Source organism: Sceloporus occidentalis, unplaced genomic scaffold, assembly GCF_023333645.1.
Source record: "Sceloporus occidentalis isolate IW3139 unplaced genomic scaffold, rSceOcc1.0.p SCAF_5, whole genome shotgun sequence".
Lineage (NCBI taxonomy): Eukaryota > Metazoa > Chordata > Lepidosauria > Squamata > Phrynosomatidae > Sceloporus > Sceloporus occidentalis.
The window spans coordinates 17,446,565-17,459,316 of NW_028316985.1; the positions used below are offsets into that span (position 1 = coordinate 17,446,565).

The following is a 12,752-nucleotide window of genomic DNA, read 5'->3' on the forward strand; positions in this document are numbered from 1 at the left end:
ATTATCCTTCAGAGACCACATCAGTTCTCTTCAGATGACCGTGTGCCAGAGCGCACGCTTACCATTGAGCAAAGGGCAAGCCAGCTGGCTGCCCTCCTGGAGCAAAGACCAACAACCAGGCATCAGGTGACTGCCTTCCTGTTTGTCTGGGGCTTCATGTCTGCTTGCAGTTCCTTAGATTGAGAAATGAAAGACTATTTGAGCTGTATCATGGCTGGCATTAGCTGCTGTTAGTTAATCAGTGATAAGTACACTATCATGTTGTAAGATAACACCTTTAGCTGCTCTCACTACACAAAAACCTCCACATACAAAAAAGCTGACATTCTTCTGCTTTTCTGGTTACTTTACCAACAAATAATTCTACTTTGCTGAATCAGTACTTTTGTCTGTTTTTTGAATAGATGTCTGTAGAGAGTGTGGTTTATGTGGGAAGGAAGCTGCTAAACTGAAATGGGCTTTTGACCAAGAGTAGAGATTGTGCTTCCATGGATTAGGACAGAGTCTCTCAAAGGCTTTTGCCACATGCAAAAAATGTTAGTGAAGCATTACTTTGCCAGGTTGGAATCGAACGGTGGCTGTGATACTTAACTGGGTTTTGGAAACAAGGATCTATAAAATTAACTTGTTAACGAGTAACCCAAAACAAAGGAACTAGGAAGTAACCCAAAACCACAACAGTCTATAAATCCCAGCGACCAGACAGGCTTGGAAAACATTTTTAAAGGAAGTAAAGAAACATACATCTTCCTAGTATCTACTCTACTTTATTGATCTAGTATGTCAATGTGTCAGTTGTGTTCACACACAGTTATCCATGTCATCAGATGGGAATCAAAATATGTTTTTATGCCCACATAAATGACTAAAATGTATTTCACCTTATTGCTAAATTTAAATATGAATTATTTCTGTACATTGACTTAAACAACATAAAAATAGTCATGCTGTAGAAGAGGCTCATAAATGATAATGCAGAATTTGTTGCATTTTACTTGGTAGCCTCACATTCTCCAACTATTGCCATATAGTAGTTTTAGAAGGATTTTTTTTTACTTCTCCATTCAGAGATATTGGCTCCTGATTAAAATGTTTTTATTCCTTCTAAAAGATACAATTCCATTCCATTCTTCTTAAGTTTCCAAATTCCATTTTGTACTTCTTTTCACTTTTTAGTATACAATTTAAAAGAGTTCACAGCTCACAGTCATCATAAAGCTCTTTAATTTTGATACTAATTTCTAAATTTTGAAAGATAAGTGATAAAAGTTCTTTCAGAACTGGAATTAGCTCCTAGATTCAGTGTTCAACTTTCCTCCAAATAATTGATAAGTTGAAATTAGGGTGGCAAGTTTAGGCCATGTAGAGCAAACCTCCAGCTCTACTTCACCTGTAAGAAAAGATATCTCTACCTCTCTTGTTTTCAAGGGCTTCTATAAATGTGGCCTCTAAAAATGCCATCTTCTGACTTTCTCATCTTTATTTTATAGCCAGAGACTGAGCGATCTCGTCGATCTGTGGTTGAACAGTGGGAGCTCTCCTGTAGCCTCCGCTCTTCCAGCCGCCCTTCTTCTCCTTCATCTGATTCCTTCAGACAGGTAGCATGGTGTGGGGCTTCAAGCTGCACCTGGCTGCATACCTTGGCCTACTCCATCTCCTGCCACTTAAAAATGTGCCGCTGGATAAAGCTAGGCAGATTAGGTGTCTTTGCCTTGATTCAGCAGAGCTTAGCATATGCACCCACAAATAAGAAAGCTTAGGCTGCCTCTGTCTTGATTATTGCAACTGTTATAGAATTGGATATAATGTATATGTGTATGTTTCAAAGTTATGGGCTCAATTTGTTTGGAAAACTCTCAAAACATTTTACAAAGCAACACACCTACCATAGAATCTTGAATCTCTTATCCATAACTGGATGGTTCCACCCCCAGATCAGTAATGCACTCTTCTAGGGATACCATAGGACACCATCACTTAACCATGGTTTGGTAATCAGGAATGCATTGTGGGCTTATGTGATTCTTCCCTTTCTGGTCTTCCATGTTCCTCAGCCCAATGCTCTTCTTCACTGTAATTTTCTTCCTTCTAAATAACACTGTTTTTATTTAATGTCTGAACTAGCACCTCTCAGATGAGATATTGAAATCAGGATGAAATCCTGGGTTCAGTCTATCAATTGAAAACAAAGTTTGGTTAGTGATAATGGTGATGTTAGTGGTAATAGTGAACCAAGGACCGGGACACCCTATGACAGTAAAAATAATTCAAGACCAGGGAAGTATAAAAAAATGTTGGATGCAGTAAACAGAAGGGTTACGTAAAAGAGATGACAACATGAAGAACACGTGGAACGAAGAGCCATATGAAGATGAGCCCTAAATTCTAAAAAGCAAGGCGGGAGCTGCAATAAGAGAAATGGCAAAAAACAAGTCTCCAGGAACAGATGATATTCCAATTGAACTGCTGCAGTCCACATTGACAGAGTCAATGTGCTAACCAATGTATGTCAACAGATACGGAAAACAAAACAATGGCCAGCAGATTATAAATGATCAATTTCCCAGCACAGAGGGTCCTGTCCTCCTGTAATCTGGGATTATGTACCTCCCATTTGCTCCTGTAGGCAGGGACAAAAGAAGACCGGCCCCTATATAGGGAGGGACTAACCCCTCTGGGCCTCAGTCTTGTTCCTGCCTACACTCGGAGCAGGTCAACTCCTTCAGCCAGCGAAGTCGTTCCCTTTCTTTTCGCCGAAGCGGTCAGTTTGTCCCTTCTCCTGCCTCTCCCTGCTCCCTCTTCCCTGCCTTCTCCCTCCTCTCGATGGTGGGCTGTGGCAGAGGACCCTAAGTTCACGGGTGAAGGGCCTCCCCTGGGAAGGGCTTCCCCAGTGCAGGGTCTGCCGGCCTCCCCAAGGGAGCCAGCGACAGAGGTAGAGCATGGGGCCCTGATTCCGGGGACTTCGGTCTCGGGGGGCTCCGAACAGACCCCCTCCTTCCGCCCGGGCCATGGTGGTCCCCAAGGCCTGGAAGAGGCCCCGTCGACCCCCAGCCTCCAAGAGGCGAGCGCGGTCCAGGAGCTTGGTGAGTTTGTTAGGGCCATCTTCGCCCGAGAAGCCGCGAGCCTCCTGGGGGCGGGTAGTCTCCCTCCTGGAGGGCAGACTGGGGACCCCCCCCGGCCCCGCACCCCTGCCCCATGTTTTAGGGGCTGCCGCAGCCTCCCCCTCCTCCGAATCCCTGCCAGCCAGGGACCAGTACGGAGCCTCTGCCGCTGCGGAGAGTGCCCACCTGCGGGCAGCCCCGGGGGCCGGCCTCTCCCTGGTCTCCCTCCCTTTCCCGCACGCGGTTTCCTTGGGCCTACACGCATGGCCCTCCGCCCTGGGGGCCGGCTGGCAGCTACTCCAGCACCTGGCCGGAGGACCTGGTGCCCCACAGGCCGAGCCCCAGCTCGACCTAGCCGCTGAAGCGGTTTTTTCCACCACTGTCCCGTCGCACCTGGGAGGAGCGCGCGCGCCGGCGGATAGCGGGTGCCATCTTGTACGGCCTGATGGGGGCCGCCATCTTGGTCGGCCCAATGGGCGCCGCCATCTTGGCCACGTGGGGGCCGGCGGCCATCTTGAGGAGGTCCGTGGGGGGCCGCCATCTTAGTGGTGACCCTGGGAGGCGCCATCTTGGGAGCGTCCAGTCCGCTCCCTCCTCCTCCCCCCCCCGCCGCAGCCGCCATGCCGCCGAAAAGCTCCCTGCACTCTAGGAGGATGCAGGGTCAGCTGCCCACAAGCGGCCCAGGGACGATGATGAGGTCTCCCTCTCCGACTCCGAGGTCAAGGCCAGGGGCAAGCCCCCCCACAAGAGGTGCAGATGGGCGCCCTGCAGCCTCCCTCAGGTCAGCCCGGTCCTCTCCGACCTGGATGGGGATGCGGAAGATGAGGCCGAGGTCAGAGATGGTTTCGAAGAGGGCGAACTTTCAGGTGAAGAGGAGGCTCAGGAGACTGAGCCCCCAGTGACCTCAGCGTGCCTTTTCAGGGCCAAGGACTTCCCTAGACTGCTAGGTAAGACCCTAAAGACCCTGGCCATTGCCCCCTCAGCGGAGGCCAAGCCACCCCAAGACTCCGAGTTGCCCAGGGTGGGAGAGGGACTGTTCCCTGTGCCCACCCCGGTTTTGGCTGAGATCCCGTGCCCGGCTAACCTCATGGAGGTCATCAGGGCTGAGTGGAACAGGCCGGCCACATCGGGCCCATTGCCCAACTCTATCAAAAAGCTGTATAGCTTTCCCCCTTCCGTGATGGATAAACTACAGATCCTGGTCGTTGATGCCCCTGTGTCTGCCCTCGTGTCCTCCGCCGTCTTCTGCAAGGACGGGGAGGACACCCTCAAAATCCCAGAGGACAAAAAAGCAGAGACAGCCCTCAAAAAGGCCCATGAGGCTATGTCTGTGGCAATTAGGGCGGCAGCGGCAGCGTCCATAGTGGCCAGAGCCTCCCTGGCATGGGCGAGGGAGCTCCTCCAAGAGGTGCCCCCCCAAAAACCACATCTCAAACAGGGCCTCAACAAGATCGCCCTGGCCGCAGCCCACACAGCCGACGCGACCTTAGACTCAGTCCAATTCTGCGCCAGGGCCCAGGCAGCGGCAGTCACCGTGCGCCGCCAGCTGTGGCTAAAAAACTGAAACGTGGACGCGAAGTCAAAACACAATTTGGCCTTCACTCCCTTCCTTGGGACTAAATTATTCGGAGAGTCACTCAACCAGGTCCTGGTGGAGGACAAGGATAAAAAGAAAACATTACCAGGGGGCCGCAAGGCAGACAACAGGGCCAGGCCTAGGTCTAGGAAGCAGTTTTTTCGCCCCTCCAGACCTTTTCCCTCCTCCTCCTCCTCCTCCCCCTCCTCCTCCTTCCAGTCCAGGGACGCCAGACCATTCGGCCTGCGCTGGGGTGACAGTCCCGGACAGTCCAGACAGTCCAGACAGTCCCGGCCGCCCTTCCACCAGAGAGGCCAGTCCGGAGGCAACAGAGGACCCCGCAAACAACAACAATGATGGGGCGCCTCCAGTGGGAGGCCGGCTGAGAGACTTTGTGTCGGTCTGGGAACAGTCCACTCAAGACCAGTGGGTGCTGGACACCCTACGATCGGGATACCAGATAGAGTTTTGCCGGCGTCCTTGAGAAAGATTCATCCCATCTCCAAGGTCAAAGAACTTAGCCAAACATGCTCTCCTGCTGGAAGCCATCAGAGACTTGCTCCGTTTGGGGGCCATAGAGGAGGTCGTGAGCTCACAATGGTTCACAGGTTGCTACTCCATTTTCTTCTTGGTCCCAAAGAAGAATGGAAAATGGAGGACTATCTTAAACTTAAAGGGCTTAAATTCCTATATAACCTACAGGAAGTTTCGAATGGAGACCCTCAACTCGATACTAGAGGCCCTTCAGCCCAGAGACTTTCTCTCGTCACTGGACTTGCGCGATGCCTATTTCCACATCCCTGTTCACCCCAGTCATCGATGCTACCTCAGGTTCGCATACGACGACCATCACTACCAATACAGGGCCTTGCCCTTCGGCTTGGCGTCAGCTCCGAAGGTGTTTACCAAGGTCCTCGTCGCCCTGGTGTCTCACTGGAGGACACAGGGTCTACATGTCTACCCTTACCTCGACGACCTCCTGATAAGGTCCCCGACACTTCAACAGGGTCGATCGGATGTCCACCTGATTCTCCGCTCACTAGAGGACCACGTGTTCCTAGTGAACCTCGACAAGAGTTCCACCGTGCCAGCTCAGCAGATCCATCACCTAGGGACTCAGCTCGACACCGCAAAGGGCATCATCTCTCTCACTCTGGAGAGGGTCCAAGCTGTCCTCAGGGCAGTCGATCAGGCCCTGGCCTTCCCCAGAGCCAAGATTTCCCTGTTGGCCCATCTTCAGGGCCTCATGGTAGCAGCAAGAGACTGTGTGCCATGAGCCAGATTCCACTCAAGACTCCTTCAATGGCTGCTCTTACCTCACCAGGAGGCCATAGCCACCAAGTCCAACCTCAGGATCACGGTGACCCCACAGGTGCGCGACTCGCTCCAGTGGTGGAGATCGCCGGCGGTCCTCAGGGGATGGCTGATCTGGTGCCAGGAAACGGTCCAGATCACCACCGATGCGAGCCTGAGGGGTTGGGGAGTCCACTGCGGACACCAGATGGCACAGGGGAGGTGGTCCCTCGAAGAACAGGCCATGTCCATCAACAGAGTAGAGCTGAGGGCAGTGAGGCTGGCCCTACAGTGCTTCTGCCAATCAATCCTCAACAGGTCAGTCCAGGTCAGGACGGACAACACGACAACAAAAGCTCACATCAACCGCGAGGGCGGCACGAGGTCAAAGGATTTGATGACCGAGTCGCACCTTCTATTCCTCTGGGCAGAAAAACACCTGGTTTCCATCGAGGCAGAACACCTACAAGGCAAGCTCAACACGGTAGCCGATTGGCTGAGCCGGACAGATGTTGACCAGGGCGAATGGGGACTCCATTCCGAGGTGTTCCGTCTGATATCTCGCCGGCTAGGCCAGCCGCAGATAGACATGTTCGCCTCCCCGATAAACTCCAAACTGCCCAGGTTCGTGTCGTGTTTCCAGACAGAAGGGGCCGAGGCGGTGGACGCTCTCAACCTAAAGTGGCCAGACGAACTGGCTTATGCCTTCCCACCACTGCCTCTGCTGCCCAGACTGTTGGCCAAGATCAGGAGAGAAAAAGATCGAGGTGATACTGGTGGCACCAGCGTGGCCCAGAAGCCCTTGGTTCTCCGAGGTCCAGACAATGGCGTCAGCCGGCTTGACCCTACCACACCGCCGAGACCTCCTGAGTCAAGGTCAGATCTTACATCCCGACCCTCAGTGGCTGAACCTTCACGCCTGGAGGCTGAACGCCTCATGTTACTCCGGTGTGGATACTCTACAGAGGTCATAGATTCCATCCTGGCCGCTAGACAACCGTCTACCAACCGCATCTATGAGGCTACCTTCCGATCCTTCAAGAGGTGGTGCAAGCTGAAGCGTGTCAACTTTCTCAACTTTTCGGTCCCGGTTCTACTGCAGTTCCTTCAGGACGGCATTAAAAAAGGACTCAGACCCAACACAGTAAAGAGGCAGGTGGCGGCCATCACTTCGGTGCTACCTCACAAAAAGGCATCAGCCATGTCATCACACCCTCATGTTAAGAGGCTACTGAGGGGCCTCTCTAACAGGGCTCCTCCTACGCGTCATCGCTTCCCGACCTGGAACCTTCACACAGTTCTAAAGGCCCTAACGGTGGAGCCGTTTGAACCTATCCGCAAAGTCTCCTTGAGATACCTTACCTTGAAAGTTATCTTCCTTACGGCGATCACATCGGCCAGACGGGTGTCGGAACTGGGGGCTCTGTCAGTCTGCAAGGACTTGTGCATCTTCAGGCCGGATTCGGTGTGCCTGCGCCCGGACCCCACCTTCCTCCCGAAAGTCAATTCATCCTTCCTTGTCTCTCAGGACATCCTGTTGCCTTCCTCTTGCCCCAACCCCCAAAAGGACTTGGAGAAGCGCTGGCACACGCTTGACGTGCGCAGGGCCCTTAAGGTCTATCTTAAAAGAACAGAACCTTTTAGATCTTCCGAGGCCTTGTTTGTCTCCTTCCGTCAAGGCTCTTCAGGGCAGAAGGTCTCGGTGTCCACCCTGAGCAGATGGATCAGGACTTGTATTGTGGAGGCTTATAGGGCGTTGGTCTCTCCCCCCCCCCCCCCCCGATGGCATTATGGCACACTCCACCAGGAGTGCGTCTACTTCGGCCGCCCTGTTTACTAATGCCCCGCTTGCCGAGATCTGTAGGGTGGCTACTTGGAAGTCCTCCTCTACCTTTGTGAGACACTACAAGTTAGACGTGTTTCAGTCCGCCGAGGCGGCCTTTGGCAGAAGGGTCCTCCAGCAGGTGGTCGCTGAATCCGCAGGCTCCGACTAGGCACCGTCCCTCCCTAGGGGTGAGGGCTTTTGTAAATCCCACATTACAGGAGGACAGGACCCTCTCTGCTGGGAAAACAAACGTTGGGTACTTACCGTGACACGTTAGTTTCCAGCAGACGAAGGTCCTGTCATCCTGCCCACCCTCGGTGCCCCTGCGGCTCAGCGCGACCTGTTGCTTGACCCTTCCTCTCCTTTCTGGTTTGCTGGTTTGCTGGTTTCTTATTACTTGTTGTCAGATTCATTTGGGACCGGTCTCACAGGATGGCCCTTATCATGTTTAGTTTTAAGTTGTTCCTTACGATTGCCTATTAAAGGTCAGTTATTTTATCCTGCTTCACTTGGCTTGTCATTGACTGAGGCCCAGAGGGGTTAGTCCCTCCCTATATAGGGGCCGGTCTTCTTTTGTCCCTGCCTACAGGAGCAAATGGGAGGTACATAACCCCAGATTACAGGATGACAGGACCCTCGTCTGCTGGAAACTAACGTGTCACGGTAAGTACCCAACGTTTGTTATACATCCACATCCACAAAAAAGGAGACACAAAGGACTGCAGCAACTACAGAACAATAGCACTAATCTCCCACACAAACAAAATTACAGTGGTACCCCGGGTTACGAAAGTAATTCGTTCCGCCGCCGCTTTCGTAACCCGAAAGGCTTCGTAAGCCGAAAAACCCATAGGCGCTAATGGGGAAAAGCCGCGATTTGGTGCGAAATAGCGCCGAAAAGCACCAAAAGTTTTTTCGTAACACGAAAAAACATTCGTAACGCGGAACAGTTTTTTTAAATACATTTTTTTCGTAACCCGGAAATTTCGTATCCCGGCGCATTCGTATCCCGGGGTACCACTGTATGCTCAAAATTCTGCAACTTAGGCTCCAACTATACATGGAAAGAGAAATCCTATAGATCCACGCTGAGTTCAGAAAAGGAAGAGGCACTAGGGACCACATTTCAAACATATGATGGCTAATCGAGCACACCAAGGAATTTCAAAAGAAAATTAGCATGTGCTTTATAGACTATAGCAAAGCCTGTGACTGCATAGATCATGAAAGGTTTAAAGACCTGGGAGTGCCAACACATCTGATAGTCCTGATGTGGAACCTGTACTCAGGACAAGAGGCTACTGACAGAACAGAACATGGAGAAACAGAATGATTCCCAATTGGCAAAAAGGTCAGACAAGGAGTGAAAATAGGAGGAAGAAATATCAGTGATCTGAGATATGCTGACGACACCATAATACTAGCAGAAAACCTCATAGACCTGGAACAACTACTAAGCAAGATCAAAGAAAAAAGTGCAAAGGCAGGCTTGCTGTTGAACATAAAGAAAACAAAAATAATGTTCACGGAGCATTTACATAAATTCAACCTAGACAATGAGGAAATAAAAATAGTAAAAAGGTTTTCATATCTGGGATCAAACATTGATAGGAATGGGGACTGCAGCGAGGAAATTTTCTTTGGTTATGAACAATCTTTCCAGGAAGTAAATGTTTTCTGCTTTATTGTATGTAACCAAAATCACCTTAATGCTTTCTACATCTTATACTGTAACGTCTTACACTGAAATCACGCTTGCCTTGATGAGCAATGTATATTGAGTAGGAGATGCTTTCAGCTTGCCTTACCCTTAATTCAAGGAATTTGGTCTATAGGAAGCATTTCATTTGTTATATTAGTTTATGTTCCCTAATTCTACAAGATGAAACAGGCAGCATGCAGATACCTGTCTTCCCATTGAGCAGCTAATCCTTTCAAATGATGCAATCCTATGGGCTGGAGTTGAAAATTAGATAGAATTTATATTCCTGAGTAAAGCTTTGATATAACCAGCTAGTTGTGACGTAACTAGTTGCCTTAATTCTTTGCCCATTCATGAAGGTGTAACCAAAGGCCAGAACAGACCGGCTGTAAAAGTTAGCTCGATGTGGCATTTAGACGCTGCCACCCCCCCACCCCCCCAAGATGTCTTAAAGCTGCCTGGCTGCCTAGATGTGGGCAGCTTCAAGATGTTCCGGCAGTGTGGCGTTTAGACACCACACGCTACCGGAACATCATGGGGCTGCGACAGGACGGGAAAAGCCAGCCAAAAAAGAAGCAGATCTTTGCCTTTTTCAGCTGACTTCAAGGCGGATTTGGGCCACTACATGTGTTTGCCCATCTGTTTCACCCTTTAGCTACAATATTAGTGAATGAGAGTTAAAACCTATCATTGTGAGTATGTGGCCAGATTAAATGGAGGAAGAAGGATATCATAGGGTTCAAGTGCTGGCTTCTTTTATGCCTTGTTAAAGCAATTATGAAGTGGATGGTTGCAGGTTTGTTTATATCACAAGCCAGTAGCTTGCAACATTCAGAAGATTTTTTTAAGTAACCAAAAAGTAGTTATTTATTTTTGTAGAACAACAAATTAAAGTAATACTTCTAAACATTACAACAAAACTACTTTTGTGGTCTTTGACACTATGCCTCTAACTAATTGCTTTAAAACGAATTCCTGGCTGATTACTGAATTTTCCTTTCTGCCCTAGCTGTTAAAATTGGAGTCTTTGGGAAAGTCTGGTTCTGATCTAAAGCCAGGGGCCAATTTTCTGGCTTTAGCAGATAGAGGTCTTCACCCCATCAGACAGTCTCTGAATTTTTTGAGGGGGTGGGGGGAAGTAGGGCTCCATCCTGTGAAGTTTCTGCCTGTCTTCTGCCCAGGGGGAAGAGGAGATGAACCAGTGGGTAAAATATTTTGGGAAGAAGGGGTGGTTGGCAATGTGTTTACTAGTCTGTTAAAAATGTTTGAAAGCAAAGACAGTCTTACCACAACTCTTATATTCAGCACTGTCTCATGGGATGGAAAAACAAAGGAGTCACAAACCAAAGTCTTCCCTCCACAAGCGAAAATCTCCTGACAAATACGGAGGTTCATTTTTTGAATAAGAGATTCATATAGGGGGAGGGTTGATCAACTTCATGTATACCCTGAGGCTAACTGGTGGCAACTCTCCAAAAGAGAGAACTTGATTCACTGGTGCAAAACTCAGTAAAAATCTATGCTGCAGCAGTTCAGAAAGGGATTGTAAAATATTAAGGTATGTGATGTCTCTATATAAATCTACTATGCAGTCTCATGTTGAGTAGTGGCTATAGTTCTGGTTAGCCCATATCCAAATGGATCCTGCAGGGTTGCTTAAGAGGCAACTAAGATAATCATAGGGAATCTTCTGTACTAGACAAAGCTGAAATGCATGGATATTGTCAGCTTAGAACAAAATGGGGCATAACAGAGTACATATGAAATTAATCATGGGGTTAGGTTGGCTCATGCATAATACTATTACTCTGTCACATGGTGAAATAGATTAACACTAGGTTTGTATTTCTTCACTTAGTACATTAATCAAGTTATTGAATGTCACCAACTGTTTCGTTACAAAATAACTCTTTATCTCATTCATCTCCAAATACAAGTTGCCTTCATGCTTTGCTTCTGTACATCTCAGTGGCTTTTAGCATAATGGATGGTGGTTCTGTACCAGATCAGCCCTTGTTCTGATCTGTCAGGGCTGTTATGTTCCTGGGATTCTTAACAGTTAGTGGAACTTCCCCACCCTCCTCAGATCTCTGCAATCTCTAGTCAGAAGATGGGTAGACAGGCTTGCAGGTCTACCCTGTGCCCCTTTGTATGAAGTAGATTCACTTGCAGTAAGTGGGACAACCTTTAAGCAATCTCTTTAAAAAAAATTGATCCCATTTATTTTCTGAGTATGTTTTCCGGCAAAGTGGATATGCAGTCCCTTTCTACTTTTCCCTTTGCTGTATATTTAGATTGGGATGATGCAGCTTTTGTGACTAGTTAGATGAGGGGAGGCATGAATCTGTGGAAAGGTCTCCATATGTTCCATTATTATTTATTATTAACCTTTATTTATGAAGCACTGTAAATTTACACAGCACTGTACATACAATCTTTTTAGTTAGACGGTTCCCTGCCCGTATATTCCTCTCCAATATATTTCTGAAACATTACACTGTGTGTGTACTTTTTGTGAGGTGTAGTGTGCTGTCTAAATAGCTCTTGAAGCAGTGAAGATTGTGTGGCATTTTTTGTTGCTCTTGTTGTTTGTCCTCAAGCAATTTCCAACATATGGCAACCCTAAGGCACACCCGTCACAGCATTTTCTTTGCAAGATTTGTTCGGGGGGGGGGGGGGTTGCCTTTGCCTTCCTCTGAGGCAAAGAGAGTGTGACTTGCCCAGGTTCACCCAGTGGGTTTCCATGGCAGGAATTCAAATCCTGGTCTCCAGAGTCATAGTCCAAGAAAGCTACTATACCATGCTGACTCTTGAGGCATTTTTTGCAGTCTTGCAAAGGAGAATTTATTCCTGAGCATGCTGCAGATACTGTACCAATAAATTCAGGACTGTTAAATCCTTCCTACAATCTTTCCCTGCCATTTACTCTAACATGGCTTTTTATCCAAACTGCACTATTCTCCAGTGTATGTTTTTGGGTATCATAAATATTCATAGTATTCCAGTAATTGGGTATCCCCCTGAAAAGAGTGTTTCCACATTACTCTTCAACTGTGGGATGTAATAGAGAATCAGAAGCTGGCAATTCCCTCAGTTTATTTCACCGCATGAGGAGACTATTGTTTATTTTCAGTCAAGAGAAAAAAAAATGAGGTATAGAAAGAATTTAATCTTTGTAACGTTACTTGTGAGGAAGCATTTTGGGGAGTTAGAATTTGAAATAGCTTGGCCTTTCATCTTTCAGCCACTTCTCGG

The 12,752-nt window shown here is 48.5% G+C and overlaps 1 protein-coding gene across 3 annotated transcripts in view; it reads left to right on the top strand.

The window, feature by feature from the left end:
• The window catches only part of MICAL3 (microtubule associated monooxygenase, calponin and LIM domain containing 3), a 235,761-nt gene that overhangs the window by 140,802 nt on the left and 82,207 nt on the right, over nucleotides 1-12,752 (top strand). The window contains exons 20-21 of one of the 3 annotated variants that reach the window (XM_089527728.1): nucleotides 13-126; nucleotides 1,491-1,598. The exons of the other annotated variants lie outside the window; for them this stretch is intronic. Of the exons in view, the coding sequence (XP_089383854.1) occupies nucleotides 13-126; nucleotides 1,491-1,598 (222 nt within the window). The remainder of the gene's footprint in view (nucleotides 1-12; nucleotides 127-1,490; nucleotides 1,599-12,752) is intronic. 3 annotated transcript variants of the gene reach the window in all.